This window comes from Cupressus sempervirens, chromosome 5 (assembly GCF_028749045.1).
Source record: "Cupressus sempervirens isolate cs-2001-9-10 chromosome 5, ASM2874904v1, whole genome shotgun sequence".
Classification (NCBI taxonomy): domain Eukaryota; kingdom Viridiplantae; phylum Streptophyta; class Pinopsida; order Cupressales; family Cupressaceae; genus Cupressus; species Cupressus sempervirens.
Genome location: NC_143122.1, coordinates 1,037,117,110 through 1,037,144,506, shown reverse-complemented (window position 1 = coordinate 1,037,144,506; position 27,397 = coordinate 1,037,117,110). Strand labels below are relative to the sequence as shown.

General features: G+C 36.4%; 1 protein-coding gene across 2 annotated transcripts in view; it reads right to left on the bottom strand.

Moving 5' to 3' along the window:
- Window positions 1-3,033: 3,033 nt before the first annotated feature.
- The window catches only part of AAE17 (acyl-activating enzyme 17), a 331,094-nt gene continuing 306,730 nt past the window's right edge, over window positions 3,034-27,397 (bottom strand). For both annotated transcript variants that reach the window (XM_089833393.1, XM_089833394.1), the window contains exons 13-14: window positions 3,465-3,677; window positions 3,034-3,359 (exon numbers count right to left, since the gene is read on the bottom strand). In XM_089833393.1, coding sequence (XP_089689519.1) covers window positions 3,237-3,359; window positions 3,465-3,677 — 336 coding nt within the window. In that variant the 3' untranslated portion in view covers window positions 3,034-3,236. The remainder of the gene's footprint in view (window positions 3,360-3,464; window positions 3,678-27,397) is intronic.

The following is a 27,397-nucleotide window of genomic DNA, read 5'->3' as shown; positions in this document are numbered from 1 at the left end:
CGAAGTTTATATTCATACCTTCTTTTAGTTTTGTTTTCCCTCTTTTTGTACTTTCATGTGAAAAGTACACAAAAAGACAAATACACCCATCACACAAGGGAGTTGCCTTTCTCAAACATAGAGGAAGATTACAACCTGATAGTGAGCAGTAGTAGTTTATCCAACTATTGGTAATTCTATTTATTTGACACTTTCTTTAATAACTCTAAATTCTTATCTTAAAATGCATTTGAAACTAAATATACCTCGAGAGCAATTCTATTTAATGGACATGTTTTTGATCTTAAATGTAAAATATCAACCACCATGTCTAAATTTGAAATTACATACTTCCAATTAAAATTCTTGTATGGACTAAACCAATTGATTTCGAACAAAATCACAATTTTTCACAAAGCAGAAGATTAAATGATCAAAATCTAATAAAAATTTCAATTTATTAATCAAATGCATATAGGTACATAATATATTGTAGGAGAAAACCGTGAACACAATAATTAAAAAACAACAAACAACACAACAACATAATCAAAATAAAGCAATCAACGAAGAAGAAGAATTAAGAAACTAAGATAAAATCTCTAAATTTTCAAAATTTGTGCTAAATATCATAACACAAGATGAGAATTTCAACTTCCCGACATCAAGAATGACCACAATCTAACCAATGACCAAATGTCAACATTTTCACAACATGCATTGATTTGCAAACACCTTTCAAATGCGATCTACCAAACACGATCTCCTTAAAACATTTGGTTTTTGACTTTGATATACACAAACACATATTAGATAGAAGAAAACAATGAAAAACAAAGGGAAAAATCTCGTGCAAGAACTCCTATATATCTTTATTGCCTAATTCTCAACCTAGCTCCTTAGAAACTCTTAGAAATCCTAGACATTTTGTCAAAACAATAAGATGATAGATGTGATCCATATGGTAGTATTTATACCTTTTATTTATTCAAAGTTGTGATATTTAGTTTCAAAGATTTGATTTCTTCTAATTTTCAACGAGATGGAAAACATAAAACAAAAGAAATATTCAAAAGGTAACTTATTGTTTCAAAATTGATTTTTGCTAATTTTCATTTGAAAAAGAAGGAAGAAAAACTTAAGGTTTGCAATATAATTTCTAAGAACAAAGCTCCCACATAGAGCCTATTGACTTAAATATCCTCATTTTTCAAATAAATTAATACTTATATAATTTTTTTTCAAATTAATATTAAATAATATAATTTTGATTATAACTTAAAGAAAATCATATATTTATTTGAAATATATTTATGAATTCGAAGTATAATTTCAATTGTTTGAATTAATGGAGTCTAGTAATTTTAGCAAAAAACTAATTTTTTTTATTTAACTTTTCTTCTCATTTTTGTAAAATTATGTCTTTAATGATTTTATGTATAAAATAATTTATTCAAATTATGAAATCCACAAAATGTGTTGCTTCATCCATTGAACTTTCTTATAAAGCATCTAAAATATTAAGTCATGTTAATAAACTTCTAATTGACCGACCTTAGAAATTTTTTTTTTAAACATGTAATTTTATTAAATTAATTAGTATTAAGTTATCATTTGAATATTGGGCAATAGTTGCCAATAGTGGCATATTGTGATGGTTAAGTTGTTGAGTTGTTATCCTTGCCACTAAGGTTCAAATCTAATGGAGATGAGGTCCCTCGTTTGTGGTCTCATTGGTTCATAGCTCTAGGTCAAAGCATTTAACCCTCTTTAAAAAACAAAAAATAATAGGCAAGAGTCTACAACACAATGGTAATTTGTGAGCCTCATTTGAGAGATCTTGGGTTCAAGTTTACTCTAGCTTAGACATAATAACAATTAATCTCCACAAATAATGATAATTAATCAAGATACCTATCAATTTTTTAATTTATCATTTAAATATTTTATTTATTTCTTATATCTTATTAGAAATAATTAAATTAATTGTCAACTTAAAATTTAAGAACATTGCAATGCTTAACACAAAATAATCACAACTTGCAAATCAACAAGAAAGTATGGCTAACACACAAAATAATCAAATAGGGCTTCAGCCTTTTACTAATAAAAAAAAGGTTATCATTTGAATACTAGGTCTACAACACAATGGTAATTTGCGAGCCTCTCATTTGAGAGGTCTTGGATTCAAGTCTATTGAAACTTAAACATAATAACAATTCATTTCCACAAATAATAATAATTAATAAGATACCTATCAATTTTTTAAATTTATCATTTAAATAATTTATTTATTTCTTATACCTTATTAGAAATAATTAAATTAATTGTCTAACTTAAAATTTAAGAACATTGCAATGCCTACCTTTAAGTTATTTGTTGCTGCAACAATTTCTCATCTTTAATGATAAGTGGAGCTCTTAAAGTCTACAAATTCTCTAAATTAATGGACCCACTAATCCTTATTACTTGTGTTCTCATACCAATAAATAAAAAACTGGAATACCTACATAATTCATAATAGAAGATATTTAAAATTATTCTATGGAATTCATCCTCTATTCAATTCTTATAATACATCGTTGTATAAAAAGATTTAGGAATCTATTTTTAAAGTTCCAACTACCCATAAACAAATAGCTAAAATACATACTTCAAAGGTTTGATCCATGATCTTATAAGGTGGGCTAGGATCGCTTCACAGATAGATAAAAAATAAAACCAACTGGACAGGCCCAATCATGACTTGCAAATCAGCAAGAAAATGTGGCTAACACAAAATAATTGCTAAAATCCACTCGACCGACTACACAATGCGCCTTGACTCGCCATCAAGCCATAAAGGCAACATCTAGGAACGAACTTATAAATCCACAAACAGAAGAGGATCTATTTTGGATTGGTTATGCTCTACAATACGGCAGAAAGAATCCACTACGATAAATCTATGAAAAAGGTAAGAAATGACGCCACTCGAAAATTACATGTATGGCCATTATTTTATAATTTTTGTTAAGACAGCTTAAGTTTTGGTCTATGTAAAATAAAGGCAAATTTGATATAACTAAAACACTTTTATTGGAATTGACACTAGGAAACCCATACACATCGATCTTGAGGCCATGCATTGTAATTAAAAATAATAGAAGGTCACGTAAGGAAACTAATTATGAACGAATTCCACAAGGATATGAATGTTGACATGAAAGTAAAGAGATGCATGATTTCCAGTAAGGTGTTCGCTGTCATATTTGATGTCATATTTTGGCAATTCTTGCATTGGAATTGTTTAAATGAGCAAACTGAGTACGCAACACCCTCCTCATTATTTTATTTGAGGCTGTACGTGGAAGTGAAGGTACAGCAGCCATGAAACTTACCTGTAAAAAGAAGGCATCAATTTATCTGGATTTTTACGAGCTGTGTGTAACATTTTCAGGTATTTAATTGAAAAACAAAGTAGACCTTGTAACAGTAGTTATTACCTTAAACAAGGGGTTCAACTTTTTTTGCAAGGCCGAGTTGAAGGCTGCTCTAATGTCCTCAAAACTTGTTTCAGTATTTTTTGCATCCTTGAAGACTATGACAATGAGCAGCTGTTCAGGGCCACCTCCATTTGGTGGAATCCCAATTGCAGCAGTTTCTAACACCCTTCCATCCACACCATTACACACACGTTCAATCTCAACTGAACTCACCTGCAGCATAAAACACTTCTCCACTTATGAGTTCAAATTGCAGGCTTCATATAGTTTGCCTTGGGCAAGGATAAAAATTAATTTAATGAGAATCCCTGCTTTCATTTCTTTCACTGTGTTTTCAGGAAGAGGAGGATACTCAATATCATATTAGTAAATTGAACAATGATGTGGGACAGCGTCGTCATTTATGACTGTTTCTTCCAAATTGGATTACTCGTCACAAATTTATGACAAAAAATTGCCAGTCAGAAAGCTTTCCAGAAACTATTCATCAATTATTTGTGCAAGATCTAGTTGAAATTTAGCAATCTGTGAAATTTATGTATCGTTATAATCTTATTTTTCTGTTAGAAGATATCCTATACATATCCATATAGTGTACTACATTTAAGCCAAAAATAAAATCATCACTACAAGATTCCTTGACGTGATCTGTCACTACGGTACAATAATAGTATCAGGTTAACTATGGTAAAAAACTAGGCAACACTGTCGTTCTAACAAAGATATCTTCATAGATATTATCATGGATGACTTAAATTTAGATGACCCCCTTTTGATCTCCATGAGAATAAGGGCATTAGAAATAAATTTTAATCAGAAATTCGGTAGATTGTCTATCATGATGCTTATGAGCGCTTTAAGCATAGAATAAATCTGTGAATATGGGCTCTTAGTTGCCAGTTTGGGTTCAGGTTTTGGTAGCCACAGTTAAAAAATCTTTATTTTTAATTTTTTAATGGGTTAGGTACAGCCTCAAAACACCTATAAAAAATATAGCATGAAAAATGCCATGATTTGCAAAAGAAAAAAATAGCCATAACAACCATAAATTTATATTTATCTTTCAGCATCATCAAATTTAGTGTTTTGATTGAATGCTTCTCGGGTATGCCTTCAATTCATTGCAGACCATACGTGATCCATAAATGGATATCGTTTAGCGCAAAGTTCAGTTGTTCAAATTCAATGAAACTAATGAAGTGGGTGGCACAGTCTTGGCATCGTAATTGCAGATGTCGTGCAGGGACAAAGTTGAATATTTTTATATATTCAGATTTCTCTTTAAAATTCATGCACTTTAAAAAAATGATGGCACCTCATTTCTAGTCCATTTACAAAAGTTATGACTTCTAGAATACAAAACACTCTAGACGAATTGGCAGTAAAATATTGCTGGTTCCCAAGGAAGCTGTTCGAAAACACCAGTACAATGAAATGGGGGAATTTCCTAATTCACCATCGAAAACAATTAAAGAAAAATTCAATTATTTCTCTTCCAACTTCCATTTGGGAGCCTTCCTGTGCATAAGGGAGATCCTTCAACAACTATATAAGAACCTATTAAGATTAAAATTGGAGCATAGAGCTTGGGAGAATAATCTAATCTTTTGAATGTAAAGCACAGTATAAGGGTGTGAGAGTGCATCAAGAGGAGGGAGTTCAAGGTGAAATATAAAGCTCATGTGGCATAAGCACTCAACAGTAGAGAGCGCTAGGAAAATAGGAGGCACAAGGTGTGAGATCTTCATACCTGCATTTGTTCAGAAGTTCTAACATTCTATGGATGCTTGGAAGATTTTCATTGCCATTTCTAACTGTTTTTCCTCAACTTGAGGGTTCAAGGACAAGTCTCTCTCTATGGTGTGGTTTTCCTCCATTCATGCTTGTTTGCACAGCATAGCTTATCCTTCACTCTTGAATGCATACTAAAGTCTATACGAAAATAAATTCTACTGTCATTTAAATGAAAATTCAAGTAAGCGTAGATTAGGGAAATTCAATTTGACTGTAATTTACACCAAGCATAATCATAATCATGTACAAAATCACAGGTCAGTACGAAGGTAGGGACTAAGTCATTTAAACTTTTCAATCTAGCTAATCTCAACTAAGGCAAGGCACAAGTAAAACTTACAACGGGAGGGCAGCCATGGGATGTGGTAATGCATATAAAATTTGGTTATAAAAAGATGTGCAGGGAGTAAGTATACTCTATACAGAAGGAGAGCAATCCACTCCATTGAAGTCACAAAGAGTATCTCCAAGTAGTTATTAAAATCAATTAGGGTGATCAGTGAAACCCAGGGACTCGCAATCCCCCACCGCTCTCTCCCCACCCCATCCCCCACCCCATCCCCCACCCCATTTAAACTTTTCAATTTAGTTAATCTCAACTAAGGCAAGGCACAAGTAAATGTTACAACGGGAGGGCAGCCATGGGATGGTAGTGCATATAAATTTTGGTTATAAAAAGATGTGCAGGGAGTAAGTATACTCTTTACAGAATGAGAGCAATCCACTCCATTGAAGTCACAAAGAGCATCTCCAAGTAGTTATTCAAATCAATTAGGGTAATCAGTGAAACCTGGGGACTCGCAATCGCCCACCATTCCCCTTCCCCACCCCCGCTTATGTGAGGAAAGATATTTTGGTATGACAAGCTAATGTCTTACATGCAACGAAAGATAACAACGATTCTACTTGAAAATAATATAAGATGCAATCAGCCAAAATGGTATAACACCATTAGTAAACTGCAATTTGATATAGTTGAAAATTAAATGGTATAGCTCATAAAAGGTCCTTGAGGGTCCTCCTAGGTCCATGGCGGGTCTGGGCATGATCCGTGCCATAGACCCTAGCCAGACCCACCACAAACCCAACGCAAATCCGGATCCAAATCCAACTAGCAAGGTCCGAACCCTGCCCTAGGATTATGTTCATTAATTGAATATCAAGAAGTAATAGATCAAACTCCTAGAGTGCCAATATAGGGATTGTTCTCTAACTCTATAAATTGCTAAGTGTCAGTGTAGGAATTGAGTTCATCTCTATATAAATGGCCAAGTGTCAATGCAGGCACTGAGTTCACCTCTATATAAATGGATAAACTGTGATTAATAAAACCTTATAGTGCAAAAGGAAGAGGTTAGTATAATCTTTGTATAAATGGCTAATAGTGCCAGTGCAAGAGGTCAATATAACCCCCATATAAAAGGCTAGATGAGATTGATATAATCTTCATATTACCAGATGATTATGATGAGTCAACATATGCATATGTGCTAAGCCTTGGATAGAGGATGTCCCTTCCAAGAAGAGAACTTAAGGGGTACTCTAGAGAATATAGTGAAATAACAAGGGTTAGGGAACCCAATCTAGAGACGGCCTTAAGGTTTAGGGTTAGAATTGGGAAAGTACTTGCGCTTATAATTTTATAGGTAAGTGTGTTATTGTTTAAATCTAACATTTCTTTGTAGGTTATGTTAGATATAGTATCCCACCAGTATAATTGAAAGGGGGGGGGGGGGGGGGTGTGAATCAGTTATACAGTAATCTGAAAATAAAACCTCTTAAACAATTCAAAGAAAATAACAACCATAGAGAAATGTGCATACACAATTACACCAGATATGTTGACTAGGGAAACCCTTGATTAGAGGGAAAACCCCGATGGGAATGATGCCCACAAAATAATGTACTAATCTGAATATTTCTTGTTAGAGGATAGACCTTGTTAGGAGTCTTGTTACAATACTTAGTACAAAGAGTCCCTGTTAGGAGATTCCAACCCTGTTAGGAGTTTGAAGAAGGCAGCGAAACTCACTGTCCAAACAGCTTCAGAATCAAATCAACAAACTCATTGTCCAATTGATCTCACTACTCTTCCTTTCAGAATAATACATGTGAAACAATCTCTTATCTCTTCCTCTCTCCAATACGTCAGACTTCTTTACCCTCAGATCACGTAAATAGATCTAGAACTCTGTATCCATCAACAATAACCCTTAAGGTCACTTACACACATTAGCAAATTGCTTTGCTCTTCTACTTCACAATTCACAAGTCTTCTCTGCTTCTCTATCACAATTATTACTATAGAACTCGGAAAACATCTTTCCTTTATACCATACTCAATCATTAATCCTTTGAGTCGGCTCCATATTTAATTAAATAAAATACACATTTAATTAATGTTGTCGGTTCACAGTTGTTCACAAACTTCCACACGTGCGACTTCTATACCTGTGCACTTGCTAACATCATCAGTTGTCAGTGTACTTCCTCCAATTAACTGCACAACCCTTCATTCCAAACACAATGTGTTATATTGATCATACATTAGAAACTGTTTTTCCAATGCTTTGTTTTCCTGCAGTTCTTTGTAAATCATTAATATCTTCCATATGATGTTGACTTAAGGTTTGCACACTCGCCCACATGTCAAATACATGTTGTAGTATATGTTGGTAACTGCGCATAGACAGATACGCAATGCAATGTCTTTAACACATAATTCTCAGTCAGCTGCTCTGTCAGTCTTATACGATCTTATTGCTATGTTGTCATCAATGACCAACACAGTCATAACACTGTTTTGCACTGCTCCCCCATAGCATCAGCATTCATGCTAAAGGTTCCACTCATTCAAAGGTAATGCTAGTAGCCAGGACATCTCAAGCTCTAATACCACTGCAAGAACCCTCTTGGTTCTCCCCTATCTCAAGTCTTTGTTGGATATGTTTTTGTTTTGAAGTCTTATTTTTTTCGTATTTTTAGAATAGATGTTTTTCTTGTTTTAAAAAATATATAACATATCAATGCTTGAAATTTAGAATTAACTATGGAAACTATGCACAATAAATCTTATTATCGCAATTTATCAAATTGCAATATTCACAATGATGAAAACATGCATAAAAAATTATATGAATTGCAAATTTAATGAACGTGCCCCTCTAGACACTGAGATCGCCTCTCCTTGGCCTATCATGTCTCTCTATAACCCTACGGCTGCCTTGTTTCTCACACACAAGCCTTCATACAAGGTGTGATCTACATTAATTGAAACTCTTAGACCTCTTCAACCAATTTGTCATAATTCCAAATTGATGTATGTGCAATACAAATATATTCCTAAATACATATATTATATTCCAATATTACTCTAGTAATTAATATATAAATCTCTTAATTCCTTATTTGATGTTTGATCAATAACTAATTAACTAATTTTGTATTTTGATTATATTATACTGATCAATATTACCATATACAAGTATTAATATTTATCTATAATAAATATTACTTATCAATATAATATCAATGTCTAACAATAATCAATTTAATATTAATAATTATCTTAATGATTATATGTTATTAATAGATATCTAAATAATAAATATCTTAATATAAATAAATTAAGATCAATAAGTATCTTAATGTTTTTGTGTGTCGTTAATAAATATCTAAATAATAAACATCTTTTTAATTACTAAGCAAGCATTTTCTAAAGACATGAACCTCTTACATAATAGAAGAGAAGATATAAATTAGAACGGGAAATGAATTTGAAATATATAGGAGGTTAGATACGAATAAAACATTAAGGAATACAAATATAATAATACCAAGAGAGAAAACTTAGCAGAAAATAAAGAAGAAAAAGAAGGAAGAATTATAGGAGTTAAAATTAGGAAAAAGCAAAATTGAAATTTTCAAGAAAGAAACTTAAAAGGTATGTGTACTTCACATTGTTTACTTTAGTTAATTTTTTATTTCCAAGATTAGAATTACATATTTGCCAAACATGCATATTAAATGAATTTGATCATACATGTCATAATTTATTATGAGACATATTAATACTATTATGAAATAAATTCATATAATATAGTTAAACAAAAATAAATCAAATATATTGGTAAATATACCTTTAATAAGGGATATGGATTTATGTTTTATATAATATGGATAAATAATTATATGAGGGAAATGAAAGAATAAATAATCATAATAATGAGAATAAATTAATAAGTAATTATGATAATGAGAGTTATATTAAAATATTATATGATCAATACTAATAAGACAAATGTTTAAATATTAATATTCTTGGGTCTAAGAATTAAAACTATAAATTGTTAAGAGTATAATCTATGTCTCTTATTAATGCTTATGTAAGGTAGGAAGTATGTGTAAGGGAAAGCTAGAGTAAATTCGGACATGTTGGTGTTTCAAAACTACTAAACAACAAAAGTTCAATACCAAATTGATATTACTCACATAACCTAAGAATTAGCCAATTCCTATTAGCAATTACGTGTGTAAACCATTCAGACCCAACTTCAACAAAACCAAGGGTGGTTTTCTACTCTTTAGGCTCTGCAAAACCAGGGTGGGTATACCTAGGGATGATTCAAGACTGGAAGATACTGTATGAGAATTATTTTAGTTTCATTCTAATTCTCATCTCAAATCCTCAAATACATGCATGATTCGGACATTTTTAATAAACACATCCCATAAAACAGATTTGGCCAACTTTATTCTATAGATTTGCACATATTCCCAGCAACAGTGGCTAACTAAGGCTAAAACATTCCATGCAAACAAGTGCTGACCATCATTTACAATCTTCAAGAAATGTAAGTTAAAACTGATTGTGATTTTAGAATTGATGCTTCTTCATAGTGTATCTATTCTGCATACTGAGTAAATTTTGATCAGTGCCTATTCCATTGGGATTCAGAGTCTAATTCAATTTGTGGATCTAATATGTTGCTTTACAACATGACTTATCAGCAATTCTTACTGAATTTCATTCTTATAGACATCCTTTCTATTACCATGACAACCCTATCAAATTCATCAAAAGCATTTACTTAATTCATTGAATTAATAGCAGTAATGAATTGACATACAACCTAAATGAATTGCATTCAATTGAGCCATCTTTTCTCACACAATCTCAAAATAACTAGGTAACAACTAAGAAGACAAGATTCAATAAAAACTGATATGGGGACAGCTCATAACTTGTATTAATTTTCTTTGAAAATTGTATACAATTGTTGTAAACTCAGAATGACCTTAAGAAAAGACACAGAGATCATTCCATATTGACATATTCTCATAAAACATGCAAAGAAAATACATCATAAAGTTTTTGCTCAAAGACTGAACCGAAAACATCCTAAGTGTAATACTAAAAATGCATAAGAAATTGGACCCTCACATTGCCTTGAAAACTCATTTATATAGGCATGAGTTGCAACAAGCAAAGGGCAAATGTGATTGACAGGTGTCCTTTACAAAAAGATATTTACATACACCTATCACAAAAAGACAAAACTATGAATAACAAAAAGATTGATACATCAAACATTTTTTTATGAGTCCCTTTCTATTGCATCGCTTGGAGAGACAAGGTTACCATAATCTGGTACATTATTCTGATTCCTCGGAGTAAGTGGCCATCAAGCTTGAAAGCGATGAGTCATCTTCAGTTGCCTGTAAACTTACTTTAACCTGAGGATTGTCATTGTCTTCATTATTAACTGTAAGGGTGACAGTTACTTTTGCACCTTCTTCCTCATCATCTTCTACCTCGTCACCTTCTATCATCTGCTCTAGAGTCATGAATTTATCTTTCCACTCATTATAAGCAGTGTCATCCGGCCAATCAAAATTTTGAACCTCTCTTTGTACAGTTATTAATGAATTTGCAACTGCCTCAATATCAACAAAATCTTTTTTGATGGTATTATAGAACAATTGTACCTTTACCAGCTCCTCATTTATCATTGCCCATAATAGGTGACCAGTTTCATTAATAACTTTATTCATCCTTTCACAAAAAATTTCATCCAGCTCCTTCCATTCTTCCTTTTCCTTCATTTTATCAATAGTCTTTAAAGCACAAGAAAATAAATCAAAATTTTCTGCAATATACTTGAAAAAACAAATAATTAATCTTCTTTGAACAGAATCTTGTTTATCATCAAAACCTCGCAATTTATTCAACAAATCAAAGATCTTTTTCTATTTGATGACAGGTCAGCAGGATAATAGATATACACAGCAGTGATATCCTCATTTCTTTTTGTCCACTTCTGTACAAGGGGTCTGAATACCGCTTCATCTCTCTTCAATTCATCCCTGATAGATGCAATCCTTGCCAATTGATCAAAAAATGTTGGCCATTCTATCCTATCCACAAAATATAGTAAACCCTGCCTCAATTTCTCTTCAAATTGATTATTTAGTTCTACATGCAGTGCATACAACTTATTCTTCTCCTCTTCAAAATCCTCTACAATGTAGAACTGAGGCCTTTTTGGGGTATCTGGTATTTCAATGATTGGTGTTGACTTAAAAGGTTCAACAGGTGGCCGTGGGGGGTATGCAATCCTGGGTCTACTGGACTCTCCTATTTTTCTTTTCCCAAGAATCTTTTCCATTTGAGTCACTTTGTTCTCTAATGACTGTATTTGCACACCCCTCTCCTCATATGCTTTCAAGACTTCTTCAAATCTGGCATTAAGTTGTGCAAACTTATCTTCTTCCTGGCCAGACACCACACTGCCAAGTTTTAACATTTCTGAGGCCATACCAATTATTTGTTTGCTGCCAACCTCACCAGCCCTGAACACTGTTAATGCACCAGTATGCTCTGCAGTAGAAATTTCCTGCATTCTGGTCTTATCCCTTTTCTCAATGGACCAAATAACCTGGGCTTGGTGGTCATCACTGAACTTGACTCCCCTATGAGCCTGTAACACCTCTTCTTCAATCTTAAATTGGACATCCTTTTGTTTCCTTATTGAATCAAAGACCATAGCATTCACTATATCCCATTTTGGTAAGATGAGGACTCCTGACTGTCTAATTATTTACCTTCCGGCCTCAAGTGTAAATTGAGAAAAATCATTCAAAAATTTAGACTTTACCTCTTCCTTAATAGAAGAGTTTGATTTATCAGGTTGCTCCGCCTTTATCTTCTCACATGTCTTTTCAAAATTGCCTATGTTCAACCTCCACAAAAATTGTGCAAATGCTCTAGAATTCACAAAATTTTCATCATTAATAAACCTCTCGGAGGCTTGGGCAACTATAGGATCTATTTCCTTACCTTGGTAATCAGCAACAGTGAGATCCAAGGAAGGTACAGGAGGTTCTTGGGGTTCTCCAATCTCCAAATCTGTGGAAGTAACAATTACATCCCCCTCTCCACCAATTTTTCTAAGTTGTTCCCTTAAAGATGCTTCATCATCTATCTGGATTGGGGATTGGCTTGGGGAGTACTATTGCACTTGAGAAGAAGAAGACCCTTGCTCTAACTTTTGTCTTTTTGGAGCACTGGCTGCAGATGGACTCTCTGGGCTTGGTCTTTGCTGAAGGGGAGCCTGTTGCACATTTTGAATCATCACATAACCTGACCTTCTCTGCAAGGTATAGTGGCTAGGAGCTACTATGTTTCTACTATTTATCCTCCTCTGCACCTTTGCAGCCTTGTCTAGATATGTCTCAACATATGTAGCTTTCTTTTCATTCATAGTTTGTATTATCACAGAAAAATTATTCATTAATGCTTACATCTTGGCTCCCTAGTAGTTTATCTTTTAATGGATCATAATTGGAGTCAAAAGCATTAATGAATTCTAAAGTCTTGCTAAATACTATCCATTTCTCTTTCTTCAATTCTTGCTCTTGTAAAGAAAAAACATTTCTAATAACATCTTTAGGATAGTATACTTAGTGCACCATGTGGGAAGCCTTTGTCCTTTCTCTTAAGAGGTCATAGAATCCCTCTGGGTCAATAAATCTGGCATGAGATTCTGCCATGTTGTATCTATCCAGGAACAAATTAAGATGTTTCCACCCTTTCTTCACAAAAAAAAAAATCATGCACTACAATAACAACTGGAAAGAAGGTACCCTTCTTTGGCAAATCTCTTTCATCAATAGTGCCTATCTGCCACAACAACTCTGCTATGCCCATCTTTAAAGGCACATGAAATGGTAACACATGAGGCTTTCCCAAGAAGCCATATACTCTTATTACTGTTGAAACATTATAAGGGATTATATCCCCCCAATTATGACTAACCAATAGCCCCTATGCATGGTTCTTAGGTCTGACCAACTCTAACAGTGCTTGTGGAATTCTAGGGCTGTCCCCTCTCAAAAGCAATCTACGCTTTGATGCAAAATATCTGTCAAACCTCACAAAACTGGCATCTCTAGCCTCTGAGGTCATATCCACACTCCATAATTGAACTGGGTGCCTCTCTCCATCCTTGGTTATTTCCAACTCCATTCCCTTAGAAAAGAAAGTATATCCCTTGTACAAGCATATATACATAAGCAATGAATACCAGCAAAATGGTTTGTTTACTTTCCCTCGGCCTATCCCCATTAAACCATTGTGAATTTCTTGTGCTAGGAAAGTACCAAAGTCAAGAATAGTGCTCATCCCAAATTGAAGAGTCTGAGCCATAATGAAAACAATAGAACGTAGGACATGCTCTGCTCCATCCATTCCAAAAATCTTGCACAAAGATAAATATAATGCTTGAGCCCTTAGATTAAAATGTCTTCTCATTAATGGCTCGGGTATGCTGGCAGTGTACCAACCTTGGCAATGTGTTCTTGCAATGGCCCTGTTCTCAAGTATATCCTTTGGGCATCATACCTTGCTTTAAGGTCATTCATGTCAATTTTTTCATGTAGAGCATGGTTAGAGTTTAGGTTGAAAACCTCTTTGATTAGTTTAGGACAATCACTAAAAAGATTTACCCCAGCATGATTCTTAACCCAATTTGTAATAGGGTCATACTTTTTAGCCAAGTCAACCAATAGATCACTATCAAAGAAAACTGTAAGTACTGTTAATTTTCCAATGTCGAATTCCCAGACTTTGCTCATGGGGGTATCTAAATTCCTTTTTGAGAACCATTTTTTGAACAATTCTAGGCCTCCCATAGATACCCGGGCATCTCTAACCCAATTTGCCTTGTCATAGAAACCCTCCGCTACAATTTCCCTAGAGTCCTTTGAAATGAGTTCCCTCCCCTTAGTTATTTCATGTAAGGATAAAGGGAATTGTTCCAAAAAATCATCGTGTACAGAACGTTTTAGGTAATCCGTTTGTCCCATGAATTCTTTTTGGGGAGGCATTTTGAATATACCCTAGAAATTGTATCACAACAAACACTTGATTTCGAGGAGTCACAGAGTACTTACCTGCCAAAATTTGCACTTCTTCTCTATATAATCCTCACCGCAACTCACTGAATCGCGGGATAAAATTTCTATGCCCTAGCTCCGAAAATTCTTTATGCTCTAACACTCTTTCTGCGCTTTGGTGGTTCAATAATGGTGGAATCGTGAGTTTTATTCATGCATTGAGAGCACACGAATGAACTCTGAGCAGAATTAATTTCATTTAGCCGTTATGTGCATGTTGGATACAAATTTGAATGTCATCCGTCGATTTCCTTAGATTGGATGGTCTTTATTCAAAAAGCAGATTTGATTTACTGCTTTAAAGCTTTGCCACACGTCAATCAGGCGCTTCCCCGCATTACTTAAGTTTCTCGCATCTTGAAAATGCGGGGATGCGCTAGCCGTTGATCTTCCTCCAGATCAACGATCAAGAGAAACCATACGTTTGATGGCAGCAAGTGAAATACAACAGGCTCATTTAATGCTCCAACTTGGCATATAATATCTGCTTTGGTAACAATTGGACCCACCTGTGCCACGTGTTGCATTGGCGCATGCCCGCATTGCTTAAATTTCTTGCACCTTGGAATTGTGGGTATGCGGGAACCCTCGATCTTGATTGAATCAACGAACATGGATTATCCTATCTTGATTAAACTGAGTCAACTGTACTAACCAATAGAAAGTTTCCATGTGAGTTATCTTCTGACAAATCTGCACGTAAGTGGATCCCATATCATATTCTAACCGAGTGCTTGACGTCATTCCTTCCACGTGTCAAACTGGTGCATCCTCGCTTTCCTTATCCAATGAGCATCTTCATAAAGCGGGCTTGCGCCAATCGTCGATCTTGGGAAGATCAATGGTGACACAGCTTGAGTCCTTTAAACCTTCTGAGATAGGGAGAATGACATCACCATGAACACATGTCCGCATGGCGCATATCCGCATTATTTAAACTTCCTTCATCTTTATAATGCGGGCAAGCGCCCTTCATTGATCTTATCAAGATCAATGGTAGGAGATACTCTACCTTTTATGGTCACCTCATCCACTTGGACCAATGAAATAACTCTTCTCACCCTCGTGCTCTGACAAATCTGACAATTGCATTAATGGCTGGAATTGCTGCGCCCATAACATAAGTTCTTTCACCTAGGCACATGTGTCATACAGTCATGGTGTGACTCAACGTTCTTCCCTAACAATTGCCCCCACTGTGACATGCGGCGCAAAGGCGCATACCCGCATTTCTTATTTATCGAGCAATTTCTTAAAGCGGGCTTGCGCCAGCCCTTGATCTTTGAAAGATCTATGGTTGATAAAATCATGCATCTGAGGAACACCATGTCAGCCAAACTAACGAATAGAATATTACCACTTGGTCCAACTCACTTGACAATTGCCAGGGAAGAAACTTCAATGTCACCCTACAGAAAGGTGGGGTCATGATGTCAGGTCTTGCTACGTGTCCAATTTGCGCTTCTCCGCATTATGTAATTCTCGTGCACCTTCAAATTGCAGGAAAGCGCCAACCCTTGATTTGAACAAGATCAACGGTCGATAAATCTTGGTCAATAAAGAAATATCTTTGTTAATAAATCAACCAATGACATCGCATGAAATTTAGAACGTGCATGAAAAGTACTGACAAGTCTGAAAAGAGTCTTGGTGAATTATGACAGATCACAAGATTTGCGGCGCACTGAGATTTTAAAGAACTAGGGCTACATGTCATCAAGGCGCATGCCCGCATTATTTAAAAACCTTGTATCTTAGAAATGTGGGAATGCGATACCCATTGATCTGACCAAGATCAATGGTCACAAAAAATCTGCATTACAAAGGATACTTCTCAATAAAATAATCGAGCAAAATGCAAACAAAGCATGGTTAAATAAGGTTTAAGCAAGATCTTAATGAAGTCGTGCTTGCGTAGGCCAAACCTTTGGGTAAAGTGATATGCCCTAAAGTTATTTTTGAAATATTATTCTCGAAGGTTTTCAAAACTAAGGTAAAATAAGATAAGGCATTAGGTTTTTTACACACTTAGGGTTTTTCACTGATTGCTCTGATGACAAACCTTGAGAATTTGACAGAGTTTCAATAACATAGAGACCAAGACATGAACTAGGGCAACCTAAGAATTTGAAAAATACAAGGAACAAACCCTAATCTGCATGATACAATAACCATAAATGATTTTTCACTAGAATTTCAAAATTTCTCTGCACTTGTGAAAAATCAGACCAACAGGACACATAATAGTTGTCCCAAAATTGGGGTTATGCCTTGAGGGAGACCACTTTTAGTCTATTTCACACACCCTTGGCACAATAACTCTACTATCTAATGGTATTTTTAGTAGGAAGATATGAAGGGATTCATACAGCCTATTTGAAGAGATCATTCAAATGACAAATCTAAGATACTTTGCGAATTACTTATTTACATTTCATCTATACTTATATTTGGGATATAAAGATATTAATACATATAAAATCAATTTCTTAATCCTTCACTAATATGACTAAGTGGATAGGGAGTTTGTGAGAGGAGTGATGGAGGAATTTGATCACAACTTGGGAGGGTCCCAAAATAGGGAGACTACTTGTAGACTGTTTATGTACCTTGGTCATGGTAATTCTACTATCCATCTTAAAGTCAATGGTTAGAAGAGGAGTAAGGAATTATGGATCAAGTATGTATATTAAACTATTCATTGTTTCTAAATAAGATATAGAAGCATGATGATTTATATTAATAATTGGGAATTGGCATTCTCTTAGTAAACTTACAAGAGGTCTTTCACAAATGCACACCCAATTGTAATTAAGAATTTTAGAGAAAATTAAAGTCCTATTTGGGGTCATTCAACAAAACTTAGGAAAAATCCTATAGCATTTAAACTCAAATTTCCTCAACCAATTAATTCAATCTTGGCCTTTGAATAAGACCAATGCATGTGCACAATTTCATTGAACGTTTAACCAAATCAAAGTGCCAAACACTATAGAAATTCACAATTTCTCAAGCCAAACCAGCTACAAACACTTGCATAAATTCTCCAAACCAAATTCAACAAAAGAAAATCTCATGAGATAGTTGATTTCTCCTCATAATGGATTTTATGGTTCTCAAGAAGAAATTGATCAAGTGTCTTCATTCACATACTTCCCATAATTTAAAATTTACTTACCTTTTGTTACATTTGCTTTTGATGTATTTGAAATATAGTATTTAATTATATTTCCCTCCATGACTTGGGTGCCAAAGTGTAACTTTATTAAACAGACATCTAATGCACTAGACCACCTTATGCTAAGCTTTAACTTAATTATTAATTAAGAGTAACTTAATTAATAATTATTGATTAATAAATAGCTTATTAATTTCTCTAGATTCTCACTACCTAAGCCAGACACCTATGTGCCTGCCGAAAATAGCAAATGGCCAAAAATGTCTTACTATAAATAATAAGACCCTCAAATTGAGCCCAACAGAAAGATGCAGAGGCGGGATCTTGATCCAAACAACACTGAAGTGAAGTAATGTTACCTCTGCCAAGGGTAACAAATCAGACAAAGACCCTCAAACCATAAAATTAGCCCATGAGGGTTGCAATTATGGGCTAACAACATTAATAGTCAACACTAGCTAAAAAGGGGACATTACAAACATCCCTCCCCAATATTTCTTGTCCTCATGCAATCGCAAAGTTGGATGCTACAAAACCTTCTTAGACTCCCAAGTAGCATCCTTCACCAACAAGTCCTTCCATTTTATGAAATACTCCATGATGGCAAGTCTTCAAAGATGTCTTTTTTTTGAATGGTCTTGGTACTAAGTCTAGCTTCCCCTCATTATCCAAGGGTGATAAAGAAGAAGAAACAATATGTCATTCTAACACGTTCTTGAGGCATGACACATGAAAAACATTGTGCACTCTACTATTGTCAAAAGATCAAGCTCATAGGACATCTTGCCAACTTGCCAAACAATCTTAAAAGGCCCATAATAGAATGGCTTCAGCTTCTCTAATCCAATCTTCTTGAGAGTGGACTACTAATAGGAACACTACATAAAATACACTATATCCCCTATCTCAAATTGCCGCCCAACTCTCATTTGATCAACATACTACTGCTAAACTTGTACCCTATGTATGTTATCTCGTGAAGCTCTCATGATATCTTGATTTTCTTGCAAGAGATCACAAGCACTGGACACTACTATCACTGAATAATAAGTCAATGAAGTTGGGGGTGTCATAATCATATAGCGCCTTGAATGGTGTCATCTGAATAGAAATATAGTGAGTGGAATTATAAAAATACTCACAATAAGTGAATCCACTTCACCCAAGCTCATTGTTGCCTTGCAACATAGTTCCAAAGGTAACCTTCCACCATTGACAAGGTACAAGTTCTCGGTAAAAGACATTAATGTAATTAGAAACTTTAGTCGCTTGACCACCCCCAAACCACTTATAGGAATTTATGAGCTTGGTTGTTAGTCGATCTCCTTTCTTTTACCTTGTTTGTTTCGATCTCCTTTCCTTCCTATTGACATTGTATATGCTTTTCCATTTGGGGGTGGTAGCTTGTACTCGGAGTCAATTCAGTCCTACATAACCTAAAGAGCTGCTACCAATTGTGACTGATAAACCATCTTTGTCACTCACAATGCTTCAAGATAAGCCATGCAGTCTAAACACCTCATGAAAAACAAATCTACTACCTGAGTAGCTGAATACATGGTAGTGATTGGGAAAAAGTGGGCATATTTTGCAAACCGATCAACTACAGCATATATGTAATTCTTGCCTTGGGATTTCAGCAAGCCCACAATGAAATCCATGGACAAACATTACCACTTCCTCTTAGGAATAGGAAGTGGCTGAAACAAACCAGCAAGAAAAGTATGCACAAACAAGAGCACTCCCTAACATATCAAAGAACATCTAGCTTAAGCCCTTTTCCATGTGAATCTCTCACGCACCTTCCTGTAGGTCTTAAAGTACCCGAGATGACTAGGTAAAGGTGAATTGTGAAAAGTTTTCAGCACCAAGTTCTTCACATCAGATCTTGGGACCAGCATATTCTCTCTTTGTAAATGATCAACTCATTCACAAGAGAGTAACTATTGTTTTGAATAGTCCCATCAATAATGCTAGAAGCCCATCAGTCCTTGGTATACTCAAGAAGGATCAAATGCCTCTAATCCTCTAATATCTTAGTCATAGAGCTCAAATGGGGGTGCCTAGATAGGGCATCAACTATAACATTGTGTACCTTTGACATAGGCGAGGTCAAAGTTATAAGAACTAAAATTCGTAACCAACTTTCGGTAGAAACTAGCCAATCCATGAAATGATCTTACCTCTCCAACACCTTCGGGGTGGTCACTTGATGGGGACACAACTCAAGAACAGAATGGACACAACAGAAAAGGGAAATTATATTAATTGAGAAAATAAGCTAGTACAAATAGTACAGAGAAAATAAACTTCAGAACATGCCCTAAGGGCTTACAATAGCATAAATCTGGAGAATATTTCTCCTTTTAGCACCTCCTCTCAAACTCCACTCCGAACTGCCTTTTACAATGCCAGAAATCTCCTTAAATAGACCCCAGAGGGTTAAGGACTAGGAGTACATTCTAGAAAGTGCTAGTAGGCATCCACCGACCAAATAGAAGGTTCCGGAAGCTGCGTTAGAAGTCGGTGCAATTCTAGAAGAATCCAAAAACGGTAACCGAACTTCCGGGAGGCATAACTTTTGAACCGTAGCTCCGATTGACGAACCGTTTACATTTTTGGAAAGCTCTCGAAGCGCTCTATAGCCCTATGGAAAAGCTTTGCTTGTCCCCCATTTTTCGGCCCTTTTCGAGATCATTTAATGCCCCTAACCTGACTTCGAAGCATTCTTAGGGGGTCTCCAAAACTCGAAAAACTGCAATAACTTTCAAACCGTGGGGCCTTTTGACCTGATTCTTTTTCTGGAATGCTCTAAATCACAATTACATTCATCTGGTCAATTCACAACTTCTAGGTCACCAAAATGATGGCCAAATTGCATGCTCCTATTTTTTCGGGATTTTCAAACGCACTGATAGTGGAATTGTGAGAGTTGGAACCTTTATTTGACCCAAATGGGTATCCAAAAATGTAAAGACATGAAACAGAAACTAAGTCTAAGTACATTTTTTTGGGTGACACAGGATTGCCCTTATACCTCTGGATGCTCCTGCATCAGACACCCAGGGTAGATTGAAAAGTGACCCTGTCACTTTATGGATGGTAGAGGAAATCCCAAATGGGAAACCTCAGCTGCTGAAATCCAAGTTGAGTCCTCGATTGGCCGTCCTTTCCATTTGACCAAATACTCTTCATACTGCCTGTTTCTGGTACTCCTACCCACACGATGATCTAGAATGTCTTCTATCTCCTCCTTCTTAGAAGCAGGAATCGGACATGGCTCTAACACCAGCTCCTCATCTGCACCATCATCATGATACTCTGTTAAATCTGCAATGTTGAAAATGGGAGAAATCTGAATACCATCTGGCAGCTCTACTTCATATGCATTTCCTGAGTCATGTTTCTTCAAAATTTTGCAAGGGCCAAATTTTTTCATTTTCAGCTTGTTGTAAGTACCGGCTAGAAATCTTTCTTTTCGTAAGTGTACCATGACTAAATCTCCTACTTGGAATTCCTTATGTCTTCTCCTTTGATCAGCCCTACCTTTATACTCTTGATTCATCTTGGTTATGTGTGCCTGAACCTCCTCATGTAGACGCTTGATATGTTCAGCAAATTCCTCAGCTTCAGCACTTGCCCTCTCCCCTTGTTCTATCTTCCTCAGCTCTGGTGCAGTCCTTGGGCTATTCCCATATACAATTTGGAATGGTGATTTTCCAGTACTCCTATTTACAGAGTTATTATAAGCAAATTCTGCCTGTGGTAGAATCAAATCCCATCCCTTGGGCTTATCTCCAACTAAACATCTCAGCAAATTGCCCAAACTTCTGTTTACCACTTCCGTTTGACCGTTAGTTTGTGGGTGATGCGTGGAACTGAATTTCAAGTCTGTTCTCAACTTTTTCCACAATGTCCTCCAGAAATACCCCACAAATTTAGTGTCTCTGTCAGAAACTATACTCCTTGGAAGACCATGTAGTCTTACCACCTCTTTGAAAAACAAGTTTGCAATATGGACAGCATCATGAGTTTTGTGGCATGGAATGAAATGTGCCATTTTGGAGAACCTATCAACCACCACGAATACTGAGTCATTACCCCTTTGTGTCCTTGGCAATCCAAGAACAAAATCCATACTTATGTCCTCCCATGGCCTTGATGGAACAGGCAACGGCTGATAAAGACCCGTATTGTGACTAAACCCCTTGGCAACTTGACAAACCTGGCAACTTTGTACGAACTTCTTCACATCCTGTGAAATTTGAGGCCAAAAATAATGTTCTCTAAGAATGGAAATGGTCTTATCTCGACCAAAATGTCCTGCCATTCCTCCACTGTGTTTCTCCTTAATCAGATTTTCCCTCATGGAACTCCTTGGAATGCACAATTGACTACCTTTGAACAACATGCCATCCTGAATCAACTAGTCTAACCACTTGGTTCTATCTATAGCAACAGGTTCTTTACAAGCTTTCCATGCTTCAGCAAAATCAGGATCCTCGGGGTATAAATTCTTGAGTTCATCAAACCCAAGTACTTCAACCTGCATTACTGTAAGCAGTGACTGTCTCCTACTTAGTGCATCTGCAACACTGTTAGATTTTCCACTTCTATGCTTCAACACAAATGTATAACTCTGCAAAAATTCTACCCACTTCATATGCCTCCGATTCAATTTACCTTGGCTATTTAGGTACTGTAATGCCTGATGATTAGTATACAAAACAAATTCCTTTGGCAATAAATAGTGCCTCCATTTCTTTAAGGCCTGAACTATTGCATAGAATTCTTGATCATAAACAGAATACTTCTTCTTTGCATCATTCAATTTTTCATTAAAATATGCAATAGGCTTACCTTCTTGGCTTAATACAGCCCCAATAGCGCTGCCACTAGCATCACAATCCACCTGGAACACTTTTCTAAAATCTGGAAGTGCCAACACAGGCTGTTCTGTCACCTTCTTCTTCAGCAATTCAAAACTTCTCGTAGCTGCTGCAGTCCATTTGAACTCTTTTCTATCCCCTCTTATTGCATCAATTAGGGGTGCACATATGCCACTGAAATTCTTAATAAACTTCTTGTAAAAACTAACCAGACCATGAAATGATCTTACCTCAGTAGCAGACCTTGGAGTAGGCCATTCCAAGATGGCTTTTACCTTCTCTGGATCCATTTTAAGACCTTCAGGTGATATAACAAATCCCAAATAGACTAACTCCCTTTTTGCAAAGACACACTTCTTTAGATTAATTAACAGTTTCTCTTCCCTTAGCCTTCCAAGGACACTACGAATATGCAGTAAATGTTCTTCCAAAGTCTTGCTGAAAATTAAAATATCATCCAAATAGACAATAACAAATTTTCCCAAGAACTTCTTAAGTACCTCATTCATGAGCCGCATGAAGGTGCTTGGGGCGTTCGTCAATCCAAAGGGCATGACTAACCACTCATAAAGACCCTCCTTGGTCTTGAAGGCTGTTTTCCACTCATCTCCTTCTCGAATCCGTATCTAATGATAGCCACTCTTCAGATCTATCTTTGTGAAGTACTGAGCTCCACTCAAGCAGTCCATAAGATCATCCATCCTTGGTAAAGGAAACCGGTACTTGATGGTTATCCTATTTATAGCTCGGGAATCTGTACACATCCTCCACTTTCCATCCTTCTTTGGTGCGAGTACTGCAGGTACTGCACATGGACTCAGGCTCTCTCGAATCAAGCCCTTCCTCAACAGCTCCTGAACCTGTCTATTTAGCTCCTCTATTTCAGTAGGAGTCATCCAGTGAGCAGCCTTAGGCAAACTAGCTCCTGGAATCAGATCTATCTGATGACTGATTTGCCTTACTGGTGGCAATCCATCTGGAACATTATCAGAGATAATATCTCCAAATTCCCCTAGTAAATCTGAAACTTCAAATGGTATTTCACTACTACCTTCTTTATCTTTCCTAGGAATCAAAGCATAGCATATATGCTGATGTTTCATGCCATCTAAAAACTTCCTTCCATCAACAATACAAATCCTAGCACTGCTACATACCTTTTCACCTTCCTTTTTCATGGGCTTCAATTTGTGGCGAACTTCATCCTTTGTTAGAGAGTATGTGTTTGCATGTCCATCATGCACTGCATGTCTATCAAACTGCCATGGTCTACCCAACAATAGATGGCAAACATCCATCGAAATAACATCACAGAGAACTTCATCATGGTAACTCCCAATTTTAAATTTCATTAAACATTGTTCACTTACCAGGACCTTATGATCATCTTTTACCGAAGAGATCTGATAGGGCTGGGGATGTTTCTCCCTCTTGAGCTTCATCTTAGAGACCATCTCTTCTGATACTAAGTTATCAGTGCTACCACCATCAATGATCACATCACAACATTTATCCTCACACTTGCATCTGGTACGGAACAAACTCCTCCGTTGTCCTGGTTCATTCTCACCACTTAGTAGGGCTCTTTCATTTACCAAGGTCTCTCCTCTTTCTGCATCCTCTGAATGTGATGATTGTGCATCCTCATCCACATGAGCAACCCTAGCTTGGCCCTCAGCTCTCCTATCTGTCCTTCCTTGTCGTTGAGGGCATTCAAAGGCACGATGACCTTCTTCATTGCAATGGAAACAAGTACCACGGAAGCCTCCTCTTCCTTGTCCACGTCCTCTACCTCTTCTTCTTTGATTTCCAAAGTCTTGATCATGGGAGCGGTTGAAACCCTCATTCCTCTGGTTTCTGCTAGTACCCACATCTTCATTTTTCTTTTGGGTTTCATTGCGGCCTCCAGATGATCTACCGCTTCCCCTTCCTCCTTGACCGCGCCCTCTTTGTCTTCCTTCAAACCTTTTACTCAGCTTCTCTTCAACTCGTAGGGCAAACTGGTATGCTTCTTCAACGCTGGTCATTCTTACCAGACTTAATTCCTCCTGGATGCTAGGTCGCAACCCACTGATATAACGAGCAACCTTCTCCTTATTTGCTTCTGCATGCCCCGCTCTAATCAAGAGTCGGTAAAACTCCTTTGTATATTCTTGGACTGATCTTCCTGCTTGCTTTAACCCATGCATCTTCTTAAACAGATCAAGCTCGTAGTCCACAGGAATGAACTGCTTCTTCAATTTGTCCACCATGCAATCCCATCTTGTGATCTTCTCCTTTCCTCTTCTAAGTCTTTCCAGTTGAACCTCTTGCCATCAGATTTTGGCATGGCCTTTCAGTTTGGCCTTTGCAAACTTAACCCTATCTGGGTCCCTTATATCCTCATACTCAAAGTATTCTTCCAGTTCATTGATCCAATCGATCAACTCATCTGGTTTCAGATTTCCTGAAAATATACCCACTTCAATTGTAGGTCTTTTCCCAAACTTAGTAATGGCCCTAAAAAGCCTTTCCTCTACAGGATTCAGAACTTCCCCGTCAACTCCCTCTTCTGGTCCCATTACTTCTTCTTCATTGTCATCCTCATTGTTGTCACCTGCGGCAACATTTGCTCCTCTACGAAGCTCCTCTTGCAATGCTTGTACCTGCCTCTGGAGGGCTCTAACCTCCTCAGGATCAATAGCTCTTGCCCTTCCGCCACGCTCTCTTCGTGGAGGCATCTTCTAACTCGAACCCACAACCACACAGTCCTGGTGCAAACTGCCTCACAGTCGGCGCTCTATCTACACACTCAGGAAAACCTGCTCTGATACCACTTGATGGGGACACAACCCAAGAACAGAATGGACACAACAGAAAAGGGAAATTATATTAACTGAGAAAATAAGCTAGTACAAATAGTACAGAGAAAATAAACTTCAGAACATGCCCTAAGGGCTTACAATAGCATAAATCTGGAGAATATTTCTCCTTTTAGCACCTCCTCTCAAACTCCACTCCGAACTGCCTTTTACAATGCCAGAAATCTCCTTAAATAGACCCCAGAGGGTTAAGGACTAGGAGTACATTCTAGAAAGTGCTAGTAGGCATCCACTGACCAAATAGAAGGTTTCGGAAGCTGCGTTAGAAGTCGGTGCAATTCTAGAAGAATCCAGAAACGGTAACCGAACTTCCGGGAGGCATAACTTTTGAACCGTAGCTCCGATTGACGAACCGTTTACATTTTTGGAAAGCTCTCGAAGCGCTCTATAGCCCTATGGACAGGTTCGCTCGTTCCCCATTTTTCGGCCCTTTTCGAGGTCATTTAATGCCCCTAACCTGACTTCGAAGCATTCTTAGGGGGTCTCCAAAACCCGAAAAACTGCAATAACTTTCAAACCGTGGGGCCTTTTGACCTGATTCTTTTTTTGGAATGCTCTAAATCACAATTACATTCATCTGATCAATTCACACCTTCTAGGTCACCAAAATGATGGCCAAATTGCATGCTCCTATTTTTTCGGGATTTTCAAACGCACTGATAGTGGAATTGTGAGAGTTGGAACCTTTATTTGACCCAAATGGGTATCCAAAAATGTAAAGACATGAAACAGAAACTAAGTCTAAGTACATTTTTTTGGGTGACACAGGATTGCCCTTATACCTCTGGATGCTCCTGCATCATCACTAAATAATTGCCTTAACCTTCTCAAGGTCCATCTTCGATCCACCTTTTGAAATCCCAAATCCCAAATACACAATCTCTTCTTTTATAAAGGAACATTTCTTGATATTTATCAACAACTTTGTTTCCCTTAATCTCTGCAACACTTGTCTTAGAAGCAATAAATGATCATCTTTGCTCTTATCGAAAATCAGAATGTCATCTAGATAAATAATCACAAACTTACCCAAGAATTTCTTCAATACGTCATTTATCGACCTTATGAAAGTACTAGGTGCATTGGTTAGTCTGAAAGGCATTACTAACCACTAATACAATCCTCCATTTCCTTGAATGCAGTTTTCCACTCATCTCCTCTAATTTTACTCTGATGATAACCACTTTATAATCTATCTTCACAAAATATTTAGCTTCACTCAAACAATCCATTATATCATCCATCTAGGCAAAGGAAACCTATACTTTTATGTGATTCTATTAATAGCTCTAGAATTAGTACACATCCTCCAATCTCTATTCTACTTAGGTGCTAACACTGTTGGTACCACACAAGGGTTCAAACTTTCTCTAATCAAACCTTTCCCTAACAACTCTTGCACTTGTCTATTTAGTTCCTCATATTTTGTAGGTGTCATTTAGTTTGTCGCTTTATTTGGAAAACTTGATCCAAAGATTAGATCCATGCAATAATTAATGCATCTCATAGGTGGTAATCCATTAGGGACATTATCTCACACTATTTTTTCATATTCTATGAACAATTCTCTTATCTCCTTCGGTTATTTTTCTTTTGATCCTAAAATCAGACTTCTTAGGAATTAAAGCATAACACATACTATCACTCTTCAAGCCATCTAAGAACTTTCTTCCTTCTAACAAACAAATCTTGACACTAGTGCAATTCTCATTCTTAGGACTCTCTATCAAAGGAATTAATACTTGTTTCATTCCA